General features: G+C 40.2%; 1 protein-coding gene across 1 annotated transcript in view; it reads right to left on the reverse strand.

Moving 5' to 3' along the window:
* Positions 1–531: 531 nt before the first annotated feature.
* COL6A6 (collagen type VI alpha 6 chain) overlaps positions 532–23,557 on the reverse strand; it is a 109,441-nt gene continuing 86,415 nt past the window's right edge. Inside the window, exons 32-35 of the mRNA XM_033202296.1 lie at positions 18,609–18,705; positions 15,094–15,765; positions 12,308–12,401; positions 532–3,499 (exon numbers count right to left, since the gene is read on the reverse strand). Of these exons, the coding sequence (XP_033058187.1) occupies positions 3,310–3,499; positions 12,308–12,401; positions 15,094–15,765; positions 18,609–18,705 (1,053 nt within the window). The 3' untranslated portion in view covers positions 532–3,309. The remainder of the gene's footprint in view (positions 3,500–12,307; positions 12,402–15,093; positions 15,766–18,608; positions 18,706–23,557) is intronic.

Below are 23,557 nucleotides of genomic sequence, written 5' to 3' on the forward strand. Positions count from 1 at the left end.
CTGCATATTAGTTATACAAGTGTGCCTCCTCTTGGCCATCATTATTTTTTATGGGCTGTACCATAAATTCTGACACTTGACCCAACAGGTTGCTTTTATCCAGTATAGACTATTGAATGCATGAAAAAGAAAAATAAAGTTAAAAGTACACCAAAAATAACATTTTTAAAAGGCCAAAATTGGTCTTTTCCACTAAGATAAAACCCTTCAAGGTTATGGATTACTATTTGCATACAGACCGTCTCCATATTTAATTCTCATCCACTTGCAGAAGGGTTTATGGTATTCAGAATATTTTAGTTTAAAATTAGTTACATGAGTCTAAAAATCTCAGCCAAGGGAAAAGCCTACTTGCTTAGAAATACGCTAAGAATTTTCTGTATTTTTATAATTATATAATTAAGTTACAGTACATGTAGTTTACAAAGCATACATCTAGTTTCATTGATTCAATACAATCATCCCTAGGTATCTCTGGGGCATTGGTTCCAGGATCTCCCAAGGATCACAAAAGCCACAGATGCTCTAGTCTCTTACATAAGATGAAGTTGTATTTGCAGATAATCTACACACATCTTCTCATATACTTTAAAATTTCTACATCACTTGTGATACAATACACTATAAATGCTATATAAACAGTTGTTATACTGTATTGTTTAGAGAATGAAAAGAAAAACGTCTGTACATGTTCAGTACAGACACAAACATCTTTCTTTTTCTGAATACTTTTTATCCATGGTTGAATTCATGGATGTGGAGCACTCACAGATACAGAGCCAGCTGCACTTAGTTTTTAGACAGGTAAACAACAAAACTGTCAGAAAATGCCAGTCATTCAGAAACATCAAAGTTAGGAATGATGGACTAACTAGGCCTGATAGCTTCAAATTTGGCATTGTCATGTTGCCTTGCCTTTGTTTCCCTTAATGTCTGCCAAGACCGTATTTACAGGGTTTCTAGCTACTAAGTCAGATTTAGAGTCTGCAGAGGGTTGGAGAAAATTTTTTTTGATATAGAAACTGTAATCCTGAGATTGGACTTCAGCCTGGAGCCATTAGATAAGCTCTAAGACTGATAAATGTGGGAAATGCTAAGAAAAAAAAATGGAGTGGGCTGACAGAGATATGATCCTTTTCTCCCCTTATCTCCTGCTACCACCCATTCTTCTCTGTCCCCTTGCCCCACAGAAAAGTCCCAGTTTTGGAAAAAAGTTATTTGGTTGAATTCTAAGTATTACAATCTGATGCCATGTTAAGTTGCATCTCCTTTTGACCTCTACTTAAAAAAAAAAAAAAAAAGTTTGACTCATAGCTCAGTGCAGAGATAATGGGAGGCAGTTCCTTTACAGTCGATCAATTCACATTTTTAAACCAAGAAGCATCCTGCTTGTGTGATTCTTGGGTTAAATATAGCTTTATTAAATTTATATTCAACTTAATTTTTGCTGTTTCCACTTTTAGGAGAAAGAGGTAAATCAGGGAAAATACTAATATTAGGCATTTTTAAAAAGGAACTTCTATTTGCAGCATGCTTCAGAGCTCTCACCTATTGGTGATTCAAAAGATGGCCCAAAATGCTAAAAATAATCTGTCACCAAGGGAATATTTGTTTGGTGTTTACTTGCCAATGCAGAAAAACAGACAAATACATCTTAATGGCATTTCCAACAATTAACAAAAGAAAGGAGTTTGTGCTTAACTCAGAGTTAACTAGAAAAATCCCTTTTATTAAAATACATCGTAAATATTGCTCATTAATTTCCTGTACTTGAGACATTTTTCCTGAACCTCTAAGCATCACTTAGGATAGATGAAGCAAACCTGATGTGTTTTATTCTTCTCTGCTACCTGAGTATGAATGTGACATTTACCTCCTTGAACTTCTGTCTCCTCTGAAGACATTAGGTGCTATCTCTGGATTTACCTAAGTAAGAATGGCAGAAGTGGTTTTTAAAAAATACTGCAGATAGTTTTTCTTTCCAAGTTTTATGAAAATAGGTATAGGAAAGAAAATCTGAATGTCCTTGGTGTCAGTATCCATCTGCTTCATGCATCCAAGCAGGCTTCTTTCCATTCCCAAAGAAGGGGACAGTCTGCCTAACAGGGCCATTGCTACCAGCTGTGGAGCCAGCTCTTAGACTGAGGTAAGGTCTGAACACTGTGTTTAAATTAAATAATGCTATAATACTTTGGGTGTTCAGTTGTTGAAAATATCAGCCCTATCATAAAAATAAAAATTAAATGCAGATGAGGACATAGCCATCAGAGCATGCTACTAGAGACTAGGTACTTCTACTAAAACCTTTCATACTTTTACTCAGATCTCTTTTGCATCTCTGCAACTGCATATGAATTTGTAGATTAAAACAATGATTTTCTTACATTTTTCTAAACTCAGCGTGTATTTAAGGCTGTTTTTAAGAGCTCTGCCAGTCCTGTTTTGGTGCTGTTTATTATTGACTAAACAGCTACCTGATGGGTAAAAGTAACTCAGAGCTTCATCTATGACAAGTTGTGTCTTGACTCTCCTTGTCTAAAGCATATATGCATTAGTGAAAATTAATAAATGACCATAACAGGAAAGACAGACTAGAAGTCCATCAAAATGGCTTCAAGCTCCATCAAAATGGCAGTAAGCTTCCTAATGAAGAGAAGACTTCCAGCTCAAAAGCAGTAATTTATGTTCTGTGGGAATTAATGAATTTTTCAGTGAGTTTAGGAGGATTTAGGTAGAGATGGAGAAAATTACCCTCTTCTCATCCGTCCAAGCAAACAACTCCCACAGTGGTGTGTTTAAATGGAATAGAAGGTCAAATTTTAAAAATATGACATATAAACAGCATCCATTTCTAGGGTAAATTCTGGAGTAGCTTAAAACATTTACAAATAACTTTGATTAAATAGATGAGCGTTAGACATTACTAAATTAGGAAAGGAGGATAGGTTTGCAGGAAATGAACTGGACAGAGATAAAAGAATTAACATTGACTCATGTACACATATGCATACATCATATAAATTTTACCTTCAATTTATATCTCCATTAGACTTTTCAAAACACTTCATTCTTCTGTCTTCTAATGAAACAGTTCTTGGACGTATCAGTTGTAGAGTGCTGGAATTGTCAGGAGTGGTCAAATAAATGAACAAGATATATCTTAATACCAATGAATGCAGGGGGTCAAGTCTCCTGATAACCTACAAACTGTTGCTTGAGTTCTGGCAGCAGATTTAGTTACTATTTAAGTCCAGAGTCTTACTATGCTTCCTAAGGCTAAGTTGTTCAAGCATTTTTTTTTTTACCACGTCATTTGGGAGCACTTTTTGTCACCCTTCTTTCATTCTTAAAGGTATGGGAGGTGTTTCTGATAAAATTTTGAATAGCATCATCTCTGCCACTTCTTGCTACTCTTGAAAGATATTTTTTATCTTGAAAGAATTTTGCCTTCTGTAATACATCTTCTTTGAGAGTAGCTTTATATGGTCCAGGAACAAAGCTATACAACAAAAGAGAACATCATAGAAGATAAATGCCATTTCAACTTTAATAGACTACATATTAATCTATCTTACTAAATTAATTGTTTCACCCATTTCCTTGTTGCAGCCTTCCTCCAGGGTAATTTTAAAATTATTAAACTGGGTACTTACATTGGCTCATATATCAGAAGCTGACAAATGATACATCTCATCAAAGTATGCAAAAGTATTATTTCAGCAGCAAAGTTTCCTCATGGAATATGTACCACTCAGATCTACCAAGGATGGCCCTTCTGATTATTTAGATTTGGGTTCATAATGGTACCTCATCACAGACCACCATATCTATAGTTTTCCCAGATCCACTCCTACTTCCAGTGCCTCAGCACATCATGCTATTTTCTTTATAACACTTGGCACTATCTGAACTTTTATTTACCTGTAAACTTCTTTGTGATCTGTTCCCCACTTTTCCACCCAACCAGACAGAAGGTTCATGAGATCTTGTCTGTTCACTATAGTAATCCCAGGAACCTAAAAGTGCTTAACACATAGCAGTCACTCAATAAGTATTTGTCTAATGAAAGCATGAATGTATGCCACTCCCTTCTTTCGTCTCTTCCTTTCTTCCATAGGTCCATCTATCCATCCATATGTTTACTATCTGCTTAATAGAAGGCATGGTGTTAGGTACAATGGGGGACATAGAAATAGAGCCCAGTCTGGCAGGCACATCAAGAGCCTGGCTAGGAGTCATGAGTAATCCAACAGTAAAAGAGGAACTGGAGTCAGGTAGGACTCGCAGGACAGGTTGAGAAATCAGGGAATCATAGAAGCCAAGTGCTAACTAGAACTTAGAGCCTGTCTGAAAAAACCTGTGCTGACAGAAGTGTCTGAGAATCTGTACTGCCTATATGGCAGCCATGAGCCACATGGGGCTTTTGAGTACTTGAAATGTAGTTAGTGTGACTGAGGAACTGAGATTTAATTTTAATTAAATGACCACATATAGCTAGTGGCTACTGTATCAGCCAGTACAAAAAGGGAGCCGTTTCAGACAATCCTATATACAGGGATGTTGTGGAAGGAGCTTTGGGTTCAGACACATTCTTAAATTCTTATATTCTAGCCCCTAGCTGAACAGCTCTGGGCAAATCATTTAACTAGAGTGACTCTTGTTTCTTCAAGTGTAAAATGGGAATGAAAAATGATTTCCGTTGTGAGCAACAACTGAAGTCCCCTAGACTAGTTACCATGGTCCTCTGTTGGTTACAGATGAGGAAACTGAAGTGCATTGAGGTGAAGGTCAATGGCAGAGCTGGAACTATAACCCAACTGATCTGAGACCGAGTTCAATGTTACTGCCATTGAACTGGGTTTTTATTGACACTATGGAAAACTATTAACATATTTGGAGTAAGAAAGTGAGATAAATTTCATACTACCAGAAACACCTGGAAATGGGTGTAGAACTATAGGAACACAGATGGCTTGGGGCAGGCTGGACAGCTAAGATATGAGAGCTTGGCACAGCAGGCTCTTCATAAATATTTGTAGGATGAATGCGTAAAAACTGATGGTATGAAGAGAGAGAGAGGCTTCTTAATACTGATAAACTTCAGCAATTAGCTGAATTACAGTCAAGAGAGGTGATATGATTTGGATGTCCCCTCCAAATCTCATGTTGAAATGTGACTTCCAGTGTTAGAGGTGGGCCTAGTAGGAGGTGTTTGGGTCATGGGGGTAGATCCCTCATGAATAGCTTGGTGCTGTTTTTGTGGTAATGAGTGAATTCTCGCTCTTAGTTCATGTGAGAGCTGGTTGTTTAAAAAGAGCCTGGAACCTTCTCTCTCTTGCTTGCTCTCATGCCATGTGATATGCCTGCTCTCCTTTCATCTTCCACCATGAGTAAAAGCTTCCTGAGGCCTCACTAGATGCTGAGCAGATGCTGGTGCCATGTTTGTATGGTCTGCAGAAACGTGAGCCAAATAAATGTCTTTTCTTTATAAATCACCCAGTCTCAGCTATTCCTTTATAGCAATGCAAAGACTAATACAGGAGGACTGAAGAGAACTTCAAAACATTGAAACCAAAACAGTGGTAATATTCATTGTGATCTGTTTCTTATTTTTCTGTTTTTACCAGCTATAAAATCTGACCTCTCAAAAAAATCAGTATTTAGAAAATGAGTATAGTGAAAGATACAGAACATTTAAAATTAAAGTTATTTCACTTCTCTCACACACATAGAAACACACACTTTTTCTTCCACCTATAAACAGAGTTAAGCAGAAAGGAAACATTCAAACAACAAAAAACACCATGCCAATTCATGTTACATAGACCCCAAAGCCTCCATGCATTGTATACTACATGTCTAGGCTTCTGAAACTCAAATTCTAACGTGTATCTCAGTTCACTTCCATCAGTGTAATCAGAGATGTAATAAGTTGATCAACAAACATCTACCAAGAATAGCAGCCATGGCTAAATTTCACTGCAAATACAAATTTCTCACATCTCCCTTCATTTTGCTCTTCCCAGTGTGTGTGTGTGTATGTGTATATATATATATATATAATATGCAAATATAATGTATAATATACATAATATACAAATATATTATTAACATCTACCAAGAACAGTAGCCATGGCTAAATTTCACTGCAAATACAATTTTCTCACATCTCCCTTCATTTTTGCTCTTCCCAGTGTGTGTGTGTATATACATACATATTATATATAACATACAAATATAATGTTATATGTATTTATTTGAGGCGGGTCTCACTCTGTCATCCAGGCTGGAGTGCAGTGTTGCCATCATAGCTCACTACAGTCCAGATCTCCTAGGCTCAAGTGATCTTCCTGCCTCAGCCTCCCGAATGGCTGGGACTACAGGTGCGTGCCTCCACACCTGGCCAAATGTTTTATTTTTGGAGAGCTGAGGTCTCACTATGTTGCCCAGGCTGGTCTTGAACTCCTGGGGTCAAGCAGTCTTCTTGCCTTGGCCTCCCAAAGTGCTGGGATTACAGTAGTGAGCCACCCATGTGCTATCCCAGCATTTCCTTATTATCTTCCAGACTGAAAGTTATAAAATTCCCCAAAGTGACAATTGTATGCATAGAACATGGCTCCACTGATCATGGGAAGGGCATTATTTTGAGTCTGAAGCACATTGTTTTCATCGTCTTATCTTTACTGGACTCTTCCCCAGCCCCTTCATGCTGCCCCACCCCGGCCCCCGCCCCCTTTTCCATTAGGTCCTTTGTTTTATGGCAGGTTTAGTTATGTTATCTTCCTCCCCATCTTTAAGAAAAAATTGTTAAATTAGTAAGTGCTTGTATAGCATGATATTGCTATCTTTTTTCCCCTCTCAAATATTTTTATTCTCAAAAGGTTGAACATTAATACCATATCTTTCAATTTCCATTTTTCACTGTGTTACATGTAGGAGTTAGTACTTTTTTTTTTTTTTTTTTTTGAGATGGCGTCTCACTCTGTCACCCAGGCTGGAGTGCAGTGGCGTGATCTCCGCTCACTGCAACCTCCACCTCCTGGGTTCAAGTGATTCTCCTGCCTCAGCCTCCTGAGTAGCTGGGATTACAGGTGCCTGCCACCATGCCTAATTTTTTTTAATTATTTTTTATTTTATTTTATTTTTTTTGGGACAGTCTCGCTCTGTTGCCAGGCTGGAGTGCAGTGGCGCAATCCTGGCTCGCCGCAACCCTAGGCTCCCAGATTCAGGTAATTCTCCTGTCTCAGCCTCCTGAGTAGCCTCCTGAGTAGCTGGGACTACTCAGAAAAAGCTTCTGTGATCTCTCCATCTACCATGGAGGTTTCTATTTGTCATTCAAAATGCTTTCCCCATCCCCTTTACTTGGTGTGTGGCCAGCTGTTGAGTTCCTTTTCCCAACAGCCAGAATTCGAGCCAGACATCTCGCCCCTTCCCTTGGCTGGCCATCCCAACCTGCGGCAGAGGGGTGATCCTCTACAGCAGGGCTGTCCAGTCTCTTGGCTTCCCTGGGCGACACTGGAAGAAGAACTGTCTTGGGTCACACATAAAATACACGAACGCTAACAATAGCTGATAAGCTTAAAAAAAAAAAAAAAAAACACAAAATAATCTCATGTTTTAAAAAAGTTTGCAAATTTGTGTTAGGCCACATTCAAAGCTGTCTGTGCAGCCTGTGTGCCACAGATTCCACAAGCTTGCTGTACAGTGTTGCAGCCTCTTTGCTGGGATGTGCTGGGTGCCTAAATATAAGCGGGCAAAAGACAAATGTAGTGTGGCACTGCCAGCTTGGGGTGGATGGCTGCTGCTTCCCTGTCCCAAGACTGTGGGAGCATAACTGACCCTAAGTCTCCCAGTCTAGGGAAGGGTGGGGCGGGGGAACCCCAGGGAGCTGGGAGATACACAGTGGGCTGTGAGAACCAGTTCTGGGGAAGTGGAGGGAGATGGACTGGCAAGTGAACCAAGGCTCCAGGTCCTGACTCCCCAGCACATGCTTTATTATCCCATTGGACTTCACTATAAAACTCAAATTCAAAAATAACATTAATAGTGACTGCAGAGCACTAAACCCCAAGTGCTGTGCCCTACTGAGCACCCAGGCCCTGTGCAAGCTAACCAGCTTGTAACACTTAGCCTGACTCAGTGAAAACACTGCTTTAGCACCAGCTTTAATGTACCCTCCATGCCAAAGACGCTGTCCTCGGCAAGAGTCACATGCACGGCATCTTGTCTATATCCCTTTTCCAAGCTGCCAGACACCTGCAGCATGGGGGAGCCGTGCTCTTCTTGGACTTACTTCACAGGCCTGTTTTAGGCTTGACTTCAGGAATTATTTGCTGCTGGACAGTTCACCTGGACAGCTCATCTGTCAAGGTAAGCAAGAGATTCCAAGTGGAGGCTTCTCAGAGGTGACAGAGCTGGGGCTTCTGCATTAGGAGTGCCTCCCTGGCCTTGATCACCATGCAGAAATGCACACATCACACAATAAAAGTAGGCATGTCGCCAAAGGTATTTGCCTAAGTGTGGGTCCAGGTGCTGGTACACATTTGATTGTGGTTGGTGGCTGAGTAATGTATATGTGTGTTTGTACAGAATAATTTACCACAGAAATAAAGACACTCCCATTTGATTTCACTTATTTCTAATTTTTAAAAAGTAATATTCATATGTGCTAAAGATACAATATATATGCACATTCTTAAGTTTTGAAAGAACTGACTTGCCTTTGTTGACACTCTTGTATATGTTAATTTAAAAAAAAATTAAGTCTACTCATTATATTCATTTTTTTGGATATAGTCTGTTTTTCAAATATATAACATCTTCAGATCAATGCTTAGCTCATTAGCTTTTTGAATTTAAAAAACTTTCCTCACATGAGAATTAAAATTTCCTAAATCATGACTTTGATGCATCCTACAAAGTTTTTACATATAGCATTTTGATTGTTATACAGTTCTAAGTATTTTTAAGTTTTCACTATAATTTTTTGTCCCATTATTGAGAAAGGTGACTTAAAAATGTATAGGCTTTTAAAACATTATTTTATATATATATGTGTGTGTGTGTGTGTGTGTGTATATATATATATATTTTTTAAATATTTATTTATTTATTTATTTTGAGACAGAGTCTCACTTTGTTGCCCAGGCTAGAGTGCGGTGATGTGATCTTGGCTCACTGCAACCTCTGCCTCCTGAGTTGGAGTAACCCTCCTTCTTCAGTCTCTCAAGTAGCTGGGATTACAGATGTGTGCCATCACACCCGGCTAATTTTTGTATTTTTCGTAGAGATGGGGTTTCGCCATGTTGGCCAGGCTGGCCTTGAACTCCTGACCTCAGGTGATTCACCCACCTCAGCCTCCCAGAGTGCTGGGGTTAGAGGCGTGAACACCGCACCTGGCCTAAAATATTGTTATTAATTTCTAACTTAATTGCATTGTGGTCAATGTGGACTGTATGACACCAGTTCTCAGAGATTTGTTGACACTTGCTTTATAAGTTAGAAGTTGCACAAGGAACACTTGTAAACACTCCACCTTGATTTAACAGTTGTTAATAGCCATATGTTCTTTAGAAGAATGTCTAATTTTTCTGTTCAGGGTTCTGCATGTATCTGCTAAATGGTTTATTACTTATGTTTAAATCTTTTATATCATTACTAATTTTTGTCTACTTGACCTATCAATATTCAAACTAGTGTAATGAAATCTCAAATTTTGATGATGGTTCACTGACAATTTCTCCTTGTGGTTTTTCAGTTTCTCTTTTGTATATTTTAAGATTTTACGACCCTCTTATTGATTTAAAATTGTTCTATCTTCCTCATAAATTTAACACTTTGTCATCATGTAGTCATCCTCTTTATCCCTATGAAATGGTTTTAGTTAAAAGTATGTATTATCTGATATAAATATAGCTATTCTACCTTTATTTTTGATATATTTGCCCGGTATGTTTTTTCTATCATTTTACTTTCTGCCTCTCCATTTCCTTATATTGTGGATGTGTGTCTTGAAAGCAGTAGAAGCTGGATTTTATTTTATTATTTCTTTATTTATTTTTTGAGACAGAGTTTTGCTCTTGTCCTCAAGATTGGAGTGCAATGGTGCAATCTTGGCTCACTGCAACCTCTGTTCCCCGGGTTCAAGTGATTCTCCTGCCTCAGCCTCCCAAGTAGCTGGGATTACACATGCCTGCCACTACGCCGGCTGATTTCTTGTATTTTTAGTAGAGATGAAGTTTCACCATGTTGGCCAGGCTGGTCTCGAACTGAAGACCTCAGGTGATCCACCTGCCTCGGCCTCCCAAAGTGCTGGGATTATAGGCATGAGCCACTGTGCCCGGGCAAAGCTGGATTTTATTTTGTTTTTAAAATCAAATCCATCAATCGCTGATTGTAACTGGCATGTTCATGTTGTTGTTGTTGTTGTTGTTGTTTTCGTGATTACTCACATATTTAAATGGACTTGATTCTGCTGTTATTGTGCCTTCTACTTGTCTTTTTTTTTTTTTTGGCCTTTTTAAAGAAACTTTTTTTTCTTGGCTTTTTATTTTAAAAAATATTTATTACATTCTTGTTTTCTATCCTATTTTCCCTCACTAGATTTTTGTTAGTTAGCTAATTTCTATTTTTCTTTTTCATGTGTGCCCTTAAAATTTGTAATGCATTTTTAAGCATCTCAAGTTTTTCAATAACCTAACCCCCGGCCCAAATGATACAAGCTCCTAGAATCTTTTAACTCCATTTATCTCCCTGTGACTTACATTATTAATACCCTCTTTTTTTAGTATCACCTTTCTTTCCTTAAAGTCCAAGGCTTCATTTTTTAATAATACAAGATTATTTTTGTTTGATGTCTTTTCTCATATTTAAATACACCAAAAATATTTATTAATATTTATAGTCTTAGAACTTTTTCTGTTCAAATCACCAGGTGAAATGTTTTATTTTCCTAGTGTTGTTAACAAGTACAGCTTTTTTGTAATCCCAAAAGTTAGATATATTACTTAAAAATACATTTGTTTAGGCCAGGTATGGTGTCTGACGCCTGTAATCCTAGCACTTTGGGAGGCTGAGGTGGGTGGATCACCTGAGGCCAGGAGTTCAAGACCAGCCTGGCCAACATGGTGAAATCCCATCTATCCTAAAAAATACAAAAAAAATTAGCCAGGCGTGGCTAAAATTAGCCAGGCATAGTGGTGCATGCCTATAATCCCAGCTACTCAGGAGGCTGAGGCAGGAGTATTGCTTGAACCTCAGAGGTGGAGTTTGCAGTGAGCTGAGATCATGCCACTGCACGCCAGCCTCGGCAACAGAGTGAAACTCTGTCTTACAAACAAAAACAAATTTGTTTAGATTTAACTCAATACTGACAAATTTTATCACTTACTATTGCCTCTTGCATCTCATTCCCTTCTTCTGTGGTTTTTTATTTTTCTTGAAGTACATACTTTAGAAGTTTTAGTAAAGACTTCTTTGTAGTAAACTATTTTTTTAAGTCTAAATTGTCTTAAGACAGTTTTTCTAAGTTGACAAAATTTTCTTCCACTAAAGTTATTCAAGAGTTTGGTGGTTTCCACTGTTACAATTGATAAATCACCTACCAGCCTAATTATAATTTATTTGTAGATGATCTGACTTTTCTTTTTGGCTGCTTTTAAGTTTTGTCTTGGTGTCCTGCATTTCCCCATACTATGTCCAACTGTTGCTTTCTATTTATCTTGCCTGTTATATCTTGTTTTTTCATCTGTGAATTCATGTCATTCATAAGTTCTAGAAAATGATCATCTCTTTATGTCTTTGAATATTGGCTCTCCATTATTTCTATTTCATCTTTCTAGAATTCCAATTAGATATAGATTAGATCTTCCCATTTCATTTTGTCTCTAAAATTCTTGATCATCTCTGCATTCTATTTCAGCATTTTCTATAGTTCATTAAGCTTCTCTTCGGACACATTTATTACTGTTGACTCTTTCACTAAGTTTTACAAGTTTTTAATTGTGAAATTCACAGAAAATTAGAATGAACAGAATCATAAATAATCTGTATATCTTTCACCTATATTCTCCAACAGTTACTATCTTGCTACTCTCTACATGTATATATGTATATAATGTACACATATATTCATTCACACGCACACCCTATCCTACTTCCCTTTAGGAAAACCATCTGAAGGTAGGCTGCAGCCATCATATATGTTAGATGAAGGAGGAAGAAAAGCAAGAAGAGGAGGAGGAGGAAAATAGAAAGAAGAAAGGCGGGGGGCATTCTCGTTTATCAAGTAACACCAGGCAGACAATACCTTCGGAAATGTCGCAGGGGCTGCCTTGGATCTGCAGAGTTAAGTCTATTGCACTTTATTTTTAAGTTTATTGGTGGATATTTGTTGATTGCACCTAGAAGAGAAAAGCCTGTGATGAGTCTTGTATTCATGACTGTTAACATTACTGCAATCTCCTCTATACACAAAGTGCCACTTTACTGTTTTAAATAGCCACCAAGAAAAATACCAACTAAGGTGGTCACATGAAATGAAAGCAGATTTCTCAGGGGAATCTTTAAAACTGACTTTAGAAAACACATCCCTTCTGAATTTATAGGTGAATTCAACTAACTTTTCAGTAAGATCCTCTTAGCTGCTAAAGCAGGTCAACCAGTAGAGGAGATACCATGAGCCAGTTCTAATGGTCTGGCTTTTAATTGATATAAACTAACAAGAGTATTTATTTATTTGCTTCTTAGAAATATCAAAATGCAAAGGGAAAACAACATTTTCTTTATGGTCTTTGAATCGGTAACAACAGCGACAACAGCACTAACATCTTGGGTTCAGTTCATTAGTGGCTCATTTCATTTGGAAGTGTATTAATTTTTCATAACAATGAAGCATGCCTCTTTTTATGCCATGTAAAGATTTAAAAGCCATTTTTGATGGGAATTCTTAAAAATGTATATTTCTTTGAAGCATTAAATCAAATCGATTTGCTAAACACAACTAGATCTCTTCCTGATCACCCAGGGTCATGATAAGTAGCAAGTTGGTCCTGGACTGTGATCCAACACTGTCTCCAGAGCTGCTGTTATAGGTAGGATTGTGTGCTCTGGACTGAATGGCCTAAGACTGTGAGGCTACTGTTACTGAGCACCTGAATTTTAATTTCTTTTTACCTGTGTTAAGTATCAGATGGTTTGTCAACAGTTTTGTTTCTCTTAGAAAATGTGTTGATTGATGTGGACTGCTTGACAGTCAACTCTACTATAACAGTATATTTAAGTAAGAGCCACAAAGCGAGGGAGCTAGACCAGAAGACCAGTCAGTAACCAGGACTGTTTTGGTCACTCCTGGATACCCAGCATCAGAACAGTGAGTGGCTCAGAGAAGTTCCCCAATAAATATATGTTAATGTTGAGTGCGTTAGTGCAAGTCTGTGGGCCTGCTATGGAATTAAGCATGTAGACTTGAACATGATTATGCAAAATCTTTCTTGACTTGTACTTTTATAGTTACATTTTAAAGATTGCAAATTTATAGATCTAAGTTCCAGAAGAATGGTATATAATTTCATCATGGTTATAGTTTTCCCAAAGCACTTTATGTATCTCTCACGTACCCGAAGTACTTTTTTCTTAAAACATCTTTTTACCTTTCCTCAGCTGGGGGCAGGGGGTGGTGCTATTTATCTAATAAAATTTGGCTAATAACCCATAAAACACTACCAAGAATTTTGGGGGAGTCGGGAAGGAAATTCCATCATAAGACTTCTTTCAACTTCTTGGCAAACTCTTGATGAGAGTTTCTTTACAAGTTTATCAGTCTTGAGAGGTATACCTTTTTTACCCTTACAAGTGCCTTATGATTCTTTTCTTCAGAATGACCCCATCCCCATTTTTTTTCCTTTTATCCTTAGCTTTTCTTTCTGGCTTCTATTCCTGAATACATCCACATAAATTTCATTCTGGGAGCTTATTGTTCCTATCCAAGTGTTTCTCAAACCATAATATACGTATGAGTCACCTGGGGATCTTTATAATATGCAGATTCTGGTTCAGAATGACTGCACTGGGTCCTAAGATTCTATGTTTCTAATAGGCTCCCAAGTGACACTGGTACTACTGGTCCTAGAGTCAGTTTGAATCATAGAGGATATACTATCAGCCCCAACAAACAAAGGCTTCTTTAGACCTCACCCTACACTGATTGATAAGTCTATGTCTCTACAGCTTTAACTGGGCTTGCCATGTAATATCACAGGCACATTTGAGACACAATTAGGACTTCAGTTGAGCCACACTGGGTACTCTTTTGCCTGTGTGTTCATTTTTCTGTATCTGGACTGCAAGGGATCATTTACCATGAAAACATTTGCAAATCCTACCAAGTGCTTTTCACCCTTCAGAATCATGTTAGGATACAGCTTATTTTTATCCATCCTGTTGCATTCAAAATGGATTGCATATTTTCAAGGCAAACTTACTCTAAGAAATGCAGCCCATGTTTCTTTTTAATGGGCACCAGTTACACTAATTACTGGCATCATAAAAAGAGCCATTAACAAGGCTAAGAAAGTTTTGCAAGGCTGTATTTTTCATTCTGACAGGTAAAATGGTATCTCCTAACACTTCAAACTCTGCCTCAGGAACTTGTGAAAGCAAAGCCAAGAACTGTTTAATTTTTCTTTGGCTTTCTTTTTTGGTGCCTTAACAGATAAAACTTTCCATCAAAGGGCAGTATGCTAAGGTTACATGGCAAGGATTTCTACTTTGTAGCTAAAGTCCAGGCTGTGACTTCACACCCCCGGACTGCACTGCTCCATGAAGACAGATGTTCACAGCTGCTTGTTATGCTTGCTTCTCCATAGGAACCAGAGACATAAAAAAAAAAAAAAAATGAGCCAGAAAACTAAATGTGTAGGAACCAGAGGTTTCCTCCCTTCTACCATCCGTCATTATATATTTTCCTTTCTGACCCTGAAGTGCCCTTGAAGACAGACAAGAGGTTTCCAAGTATCCATGTTAGCTCATCAACCTTTTTTTAGTGATACAATGTATATTCTTAATGTGCAGAGAAGAACAGATTTTATGACTTACGCCTGATTGAGTTTATAAAGGTCTTCACAAACTTCACACCATAACTGTGGTCAGGTTTATGAATTCGGCCAAGCTGGACCAGGTGGTGATCCAAAGGGTGGCTAGCGAGATCCTCCAGTTCCTTGTCATCCCAAGTAGGGCCAAGGGAAAACACAAATAGGGCATACCCTTGACATTTGGCTCGCAAAGATTCCTTCTTTAAGATTTCCCCATCTAAGTGGCTGGTTTCCCCAGCAGATATCACAAATATGACTTTGTTTCTTCTCAGATTGGGTGCAGTTAAAAAGACATTGTCCAGAGTCCACTGTAAGGCATGACCAATAAAAGCATCTCCATTTAGTTGTTTAACTGACTCATCCACGTGCCTCTTCATGAGGCGCTTACTGCTATAGGTGGTAAGATTGAACTCAGCTCTAACTGGACTCTTCTGAGTGTTGGGTAGGAAGTCGGGGGGAGCATGGCTCAATAGGGCCACCCGGTCTCCAGTGACGGAAGTCTCCGGCTCTGGGGTGATTTCAAAGTGATCTAATAGTGCTCCCAGGAAAGCTCTTATGTCTTCAAATTCAGCACTTCCCACGTTCCGGGAGCCATCCAGAAGGAAAGCAGCATCCATGTAAGACTGCACAGGGGGTGGTCTGGCTTGGTCACAAGAAGCCTCTGGCTTGCATACATCTGTGAACCAAAAGTCATTCTGGGTTACTAAGTAGAAACAGAAAAGGGAAGATAGCATGTCAAATATTTTGACATTTAGAAACTGCATAGTCTTTGATGTTAAAATAGTGACTAAATACTTTAATAGTAACAGGAAGATTTCCTAGTACATGGTTTGCATCTGTCTCCCAAAAGTACAGATTTTATATCCAGCCTGTGTCTTTGACTCCATTCACTAAAGCTATCAGACTTTTAAAGGTTAGGCTGTTTTCAACAGAAGTTTAATCTTGGCTGTGTTTCAAGTTTATGTCATTTGAAGTGGACAGTTTGTCTCATGCATGCAAGGGTATACTGTATCACAACATAACAGTGACTGATCACTCCAGAATGACAGTATTATCGCTATGCTCATATTGTTCTACTATGAAGAAGTGCTTACAAAGTAAAAGTGAAAAAAGCAATGTATCTTTTATTTCAATTTAAATAAGTTTATAACTCAGTGTCTACCTATGAGTGATCCTTAAGGACAAAACTCATCTGTGCATTTCCATAGTGCTCATTAGCTGAAAACTGAATACATGTTTGTTAAAAGAATATTGGATATTAATGGACTTTCCTAAATGAGGTCATTTTATAAATATGCATATCTCATTTAATAAAAGAATGCATAGTACTAAAAACAGACAGGATTTTATTGAATATGACCACAATGAATATTCAGGGGAATAAAAAAATGGAAATGGAAGGATCTTAGAGGTCATTTAATCTTGTAATTTTACAGAAGAGACTGTGGCCAGGATAGTAAAATAATTTTGCCAAAGGACACACCAGTATTTCTAGAAGTTTCTATATACGAAGTCATCATTTTATTGTTAGAGATGAGGCCAGGTGGTATAGTAGTGGGGAGGTCCCTTGGCCTGAGAGCTGGGATGCTTGGGTTCTGGTCTCGTTTCAGTAACAAGCTGTGTGCCCCTAGCCAAGTCACCACTGGGCCTCAGTTCAGCATAGTTCTGCAAAATTAGGTGGTAGGACCAGACCCACCTACAGACCCCTTTCAGGACTGACATTTCATAATCCTAGGTTTTCAATACTAATTGATGGTTGAGAATGAAAATAGCCTCTTTAATAACCAAAGATAAGAAAGAAACATGGAGTAACATGAGTATGGACAGCTGGTACTAGATATATAGGCATGGGCCACGAATAAAAACTTAGATGAAAGATTAATAACCAGGGTGCTGATCCTAGGGGATGTAACAAAATTCTCACTACAGTCTTGTTCATGGGCTCAATAAAGATGTGACTTTGGATAAGTTATGGTTCCCTTACTGAAATTTACTAAAATTTTATGGTCCTGTATAATGGTCAGATGATAGAACAGTCACCTGTGTGCAAAGCAGTTTCTAAAATCAGGGACAGTAGGCTGCCCATTTGCTCAGTTTTGTAGGATTTTTAATTGCAGGAAACGACAGCCAAAATATTTTATTATACGCCTAAGAGACAAAACAAGGTTTTAAGCCAAGAAATGAAGCCAAAATCTATCCCCAGTCACACATGTGCAACTTCTGACTATGCAACATACCATCATACTGTTGTAACTGATATGTTTGAAAAAGCAACTGAGAATACATGGGGTGGAATGTACCTCCCCACAGTATGTAAAGCACTTTAACTGTTTTGAGTAAGACTGCCAGTGCCTAAACCAGTTCTGTGCAGTCAAGAGAAAGAGAGGGAAAGAGGGAAATTTACTAGAGGGGAGCAGAGGGAAGACAGAAAAAAGACCAGAAACCCTACTTCTCCCTCAGAATTACTACCTTCTTCATTTAGGTAATTTATATGGCAGCCTTTTTCACCTCACTGATACATGTGAAGGAGAAAAATCAAGCATTTTCTACAGTCTCAAATGGAGAGATTTAGGGAGCAGAAGAATGAGACCTCTGTTTTTCATAAACTGCAAATGATTTAGAGTTAGCCGCCTTGGGTTTGATATGGCTGTGAAGCCCTGAGCAAATTATTATCTCTAAGCTTCATTTTCCTCATCTGTAAAATGGAACTAATAGTAGTTCAAATGTTTTAGGGTGATTTTAAAGACTGAATGACATAATTCATTTAAAGGTATTAAAACAGTGCTTGGAATATAAACACAATAGTTTAAGTATTAACTGTCATTATCACCATCATTGATATTACATGAATTAGAACAGTGCATGGCCGATAGAAAATGCTTTATATCTCTTAGCTATTACAGCCACCAATGATTCCAGTGGCTCCACTTTGTAGTTATTAGAACACTCAAATGGAAGATTAGAGTCCAGTTTTCTAGTTAGACCTATACATTATGTATAAAACACTACAAATAAATCAACACTGAAAATCTTTCTGATGCTTAATATTTGGGAGACTTTTTTCAATGAGAAATGTATGAATTTTGCTATTTTCCACTTTGACTGTACTAAAAAATATTCCCAAGCAGGTAGGAGGGTGCTGAATTGCTTTCAAGCATTTCTTTCTGGCTGTGGACATTTGAGATTTAGAAAACACATAAATATACTTTATAGCATAAAAATTTGGCAATGAAGTAGGCTAAGTTGTTCTAAAAATCATTACTGTTTCCTGTAAGCTGCACTATGTAGAAAGGCCTGGAATGTAACTCTTTTGCTGGGATATATAGGGAGAGACCATGTTTGCTGAGCTGAGAGGATTCATCTGTGGAAGATGAAGTGTGACAGGGCGCATCCAGAACCCCAGAGAAGTCCTCCCAAGGCCATGAGTATCCCTGCTGCCAAGTTCCAGTTGCCCCTGCCAATGGTGACTCAACTTGCTTAATAGGCCTGATCAAATTATCTTCTCTCTGTGGGTCTTACCGTAGCAGAAAGTGCACCGCTGGAGTCTCTCTAATGCTGGTATGTAGTCGGCTCCAGAGGGAACCACTATTACTTGAAATGTGCCAGTGTCGTCAATCTAAAAGAAGCAGAAGCAACAGAAAGAAGAACTTAGTGGGTAGGGCTGCAAGAACCTCTCAGGACTACATACAGAACTGACATCTGGAGAGAGTAACACTGCTCCTTCTAAGAAGGTACTGGGGAGGCACAGCATGTGAGCATGGCTAAGAGCTCTGCCTGGGTTTAAAACTTGACTCTCAATTTAGCTAAATGAAAACTTATTTTCCATGTTTCTTCATCTGTAAAATGAGTGTACTACTACTACCTCCTAATAGGACTACTGTGAGCATTAAATGAGTTCATATTTGTAAAGCACTTACTGACACAGAGTGGGTACAATGTGGGTAATGACCACAAAACATTTTCATATCTATTACTGCAGCAATACAGTGAGTTCTTACGCTCATCATCCCAGTTTTACAGATGGGGAAACTGAAGCTCAATGAAAGGTTAAAAGGACCGATCAAAAGACACTGAAGCCATTTAAGGAAGAGTATCAGAGACCTCCTCTCCCCCACCTGAGTCTCAGAGACCCATGTAAAATCATGGGATGCCCTTTATAAACAATCTTTAGGTTTCTACTATAAACTAGGCATTGAAGCTGTCTTTGAAATACACTCAGATGTATGTCCATGCAGCTCTCTGAACAACTCCCAACCCTTTCCCAACGTGGCCCCATTGTTAGTAACCCAGGTGGGGAGTTTGAGGGTAGAGAACAGGGGGAAGATAAGAAGGCTCCAAACAAGGATTATGAGCTTCGCTAATCGACCCAGAGATCATTGATAATTAAAGAAAAACTGTAGACATGACCCTAATGCCTAAGAGATGAGTCAGATGATATTTTAGTTTTTCCCTGTGATTCTCCTGTCCTAAGCTAATGACTACTCTCTTTCTCTGGGAAGATGCCCCGCCACCATAATTAATCCACAGAGGTAGAACTTCAGCAGTTGTTTATATGGAGTAACTCAGTCTTCAACCAGAGCTGACTGGACGAGATATGGTGTTAAAGTAAATTTGGTCTGAGGACACCTCTGTACTTTGAGTCCTCATGTAACCAACTGCAACCTTAGTACATACTAACTGAAAACCTATCTTAGGAGTTATTTTTTTTTTTTACAAATAGTGGAGTCTTAGCCAATCATAGCAGCTGTGCTTCAGTTAGTCACAAGTGGCCAACTGATTAGACGATGTTCAAATGAGGCAAAGGCCAAGCTGTAATCAGTCAAGCTGTTTCTGTACTTCCATTTTCATCTATAAACACTGCCTGCCACATTGTGAAGAGCAGCTCTCTGAAACTCCTCTGGTTCTGAGGGCTGCTCAATTTGATGGCAGCGGCAGCCCATCTGGAGTGGCCACTGCCATGATGCTGGCTGCAGTCGGGCCCACTAGGCTTGTTCCACTCATTCAGCCTGGCAGACTGTGCTTGGCTCATGCTACCTGAGTGCAGTCGGGGCTGCACACTCCATGGAACCCTGGGAGCTGGGAACAGGTGGAAGCCTCACCCGCTTCCGAGTTGGCAGGGTGAGAGCTCCTGCTCCTTGAACGCAGCTGCGGCCATCCAGCTGTGGCTCCAGACCCAGGCATCTTTGTGCTCTTGGGGGCTGGGAGTGGACAGGGGCCCTGCCCTCTTAGGAGCAGTTGCAGCCGCCTGGCCCTAGCTGTGGGCCCACACATTTCTGCACTCTTGGAGACCCAGGAAACCCTTGCCCCTACCAGCTCAGAAGTGCCTGCTCCCGCTACCTAGCTTCTCCCTGCTCCGGCACCTGCTCTGATCTTGGAGCAAAGTTGAGACTGAGCTCAGGCACTGTTGCAACCCGGCCAAGTGTGCACACACTAGGGGCACTGCTTACATGCCAGCTTCACTGCCTCAGCCCCCTCCCGAATTTGGGTGCTAATGAGCATGAGGGAGGCCAAGGGGGGTGCTCAGGGCAGCTTGGTGCTGGCCTGCAGGCACCCCTCAGTGCAAACCGCCTGGGCTCCAGTGGATGACAGAAGGAGACAAGCCGGCCTCTGCGTGGAAAGGGGTAGGTAGGTCCTCAGTGAAATCCCACCTCCAAGCCAGGGGTGGCCCAAAGCCTGGGGGCAGGGCTGACAGACAAAAATGGGAACTTACCGTGCTTTTTCTGGCCCGTCCATGGCCTCCCATGAATCAATCAGCACACACTTCCTCCTCTCTGAAACCCATAAAAACCCCGGACTCGGACAGACTCAAGGAGGCCACCAGATGACCAGCTGCAGAGAGGAGCTACCCACCCCAGGGCCTCCTCTCTGCAGAGAGACAGACACTCTTCAGGGGACCTTGCCTGCAGAGAGGAGCTACCCACTGCAGGTCTCCTCTGAGCTGCTCTGTCACTAAATAAAGCTCCTCTTCACCTTGTTCAGCCTCCACTTGTCTGCGTACCTCATTCTTCCAGGATGCAGGACAAGAACTCAGGACGCACTGAATGGTGGAGCTAAAAGAGCTGTAACACAGACAGGGCTGAAACATGCCCCTTGTTCACCATGTTGTGGGTGACAACAAGATGAAGAGAGGAGAGAAGAGCTGCAACCCTTTGGAGCCCAGACCTAGGAGCCTGCCAAGTCAGGGCTGTGACACCCTCTCTGGGGCTCTGCAGTTCCTGGCATCTCCAAGCTTCCAGGTGCCACCGTGTTCTCCGGTGCCATCTGTGGAAGCTGTTTGGGGTACACCTGGTCCAGCCACAGCCTCGCGGGGAGCTGCCCACCCTGCCATACCACACTCACTTGCTCACACACCCCTTGCTGCTCCACGCCTGGCTTGCCCTTGGTGGGTGTGAGATTCAGGCTGGTAGCGTGAGTCAAGCACAGCCTGCCAGGGTGAATGGGTGGAACGAGCCTAGTGGGCCTGAGTAAAAACTTGGGCAAAGGCACCACTGGCCACAGAGGTTTCCAGCTGACGAAGCAACACCCCAAGGATCCAATGACAGATTTACAAATTGCTTTCAGTGCAAATAAACTCTGCAAAATTTAACTTGCCTAAAGTTTTTAACACTTTGGTATCAAAAATGGGATCCAAAGTGGACTTCCAGTGACTCCCAGGAGCACCAAGTGACCAGGTAAATATACCTGCCTGGTCCATTGTGATCACTGATCTCTCACAGCAACTGGGGTCATGGGTGAGTTCTCTTTGATTCAAGCTCCACGAACTTGTGTTTTGAGCTCAAGTTTATTTGAGTAATTTTTATATTGGCTGGGTCCAAGATCAGACTGGATCCTATAATTAATAGGATTGCATCCAATTAGAGGCCTCAGATGTCTGACTGGGTCAGGCAGAAGCTGAACTGGGTCCAGTAGGTTGGTAAGATTAAGGAAGACAGAAAAGAGTGGGTCCATCTGGATTCAGCGAGTCTTCTATCTTGGAACCTATTCTCTTCTAGAGAAATGGGTGAACCTTACCAAAAATAAGAGTTACAATGGCCGCCGTGGGAAAGATTTAACTCAAACAAAATTGCTTATCTATGAGGCACTTTGGAGGTTAAGAAGGGGATCCTGGACACCTCAGGAACAATGGGCTATATTATCCATTACTAGCCATTATTCTGGAGCTCGCAAGATATGCACTTTTCCCAATTACTCCTACAGAGAACATCACTACTGTAGAACAGAAGACTGGCTCTTTGAGATGTCTTTTCAGGTTGTTTTGCATTTCTAATAATAATGGCTCCACCTGAATCCACCAACCACTCCTGTGGCCCCACTCAGAATTGACTCAGAGTGTCTGAGGACCATTTTCCACACCCCTATGATTGCACTTCCAACCAATCAGCAGCAAGCACCATTGCCTAACCACTGCCCACTTCCCCCAAACTATCCGTGAAAAGCCCTAGCCTCCGAATTCTCAGGGAGACTGATTTGAGTAATAATAAAACCCCAGTCTCTTGTTCAGCTGGCTCTGCATTAATTAAGCTCTTTCTCTACTGCAATTCCCCAGCATGCTAAATCAGCTCTATGTGGGCAGCAGGCAAAATGAACCTACTGGGAGGTTACACGAGCACAGGGCAAAAGCAAAGGCTACTTATCTGGACTCAGGACCAGAGGACACCTTGGCTCCAGATACTTATAATAAATTCTACTTAGGATATGTGTATATGGGTATACCTAAGCTAGCTTAAATTGGTTTTTGTGATCTGTAAACAAAGTAGTCTTGACTACACACCAGGAGAGAGTCTGCATTATTATTTTTTTTTTTTAATTTTTTTTTTTTGAGATGGAGTCTCGCTCTGTCGCCCGGGCTGGAGTGCAGTGGCCGGTTCTCAGCTCACTGCAAGCTCCGCCTCCCGGGTTTACGCCATTCTCTTGCCTCAGCCTCCCGAGTAGCTGGGACTACAGGCGCCTGCCACCTCGCCTGGCTAGTTTTTTGTATTTTTTAGTAGAGACGGGGTTTCACCGGGTTAGCCAGGATAGAGTCTGCATTATTAATAGCTACTAAGAGGTATCTCTATGCAATGTTTTAAGTGAATCATGCCTTCACTCCATCTGGATTGTGGTAAATGACTAGAAACCATACCCAGTGTCAGTTCAGACAGCATAGCTCAGTCTAGCTGGGAAGGGCCAAGAGCTTTCTTATTGCCAACTATCAGGATCCAGGGGGAAAAAAAAACAATCACAGAACATTTGATCCCGAAGAAATCAGGAATCATGTCATCTATTCTCACCATTTTAAAGATGAGCCAAGTGAGCCCCAGAAGGGGTGGATTATGGAAGGCTCCAATTTAAGTTTTGCTCTCCCCAAACAAGGGCTACCTTCCATCTTCTGTATGAGCTACCTTTATGATTAGAGTTTTGTATCAGTGGATCTCTAACTTAATTTAGAGGAGTGTTTCTCAAGACATTGCCCAAACATTGCTGCTATT

The sequence above is a fragment of the Trachypithecus francoisi genome, unplaced genomic scaffold (assembly GCF_009764315.1).
Source record: "Trachypithecus francoisi isolate TF-2019V2 unplaced genomic scaffold, Tfra_2.0 Lachesis_group0, whole genome shotgun sequence".
Classification (NCBI taxonomy): Eukaryota; Metazoa; Chordata; class Mammalia; order Primates; family Cercopithecidae; genus Trachypithecus; species Trachypithecus francoisi.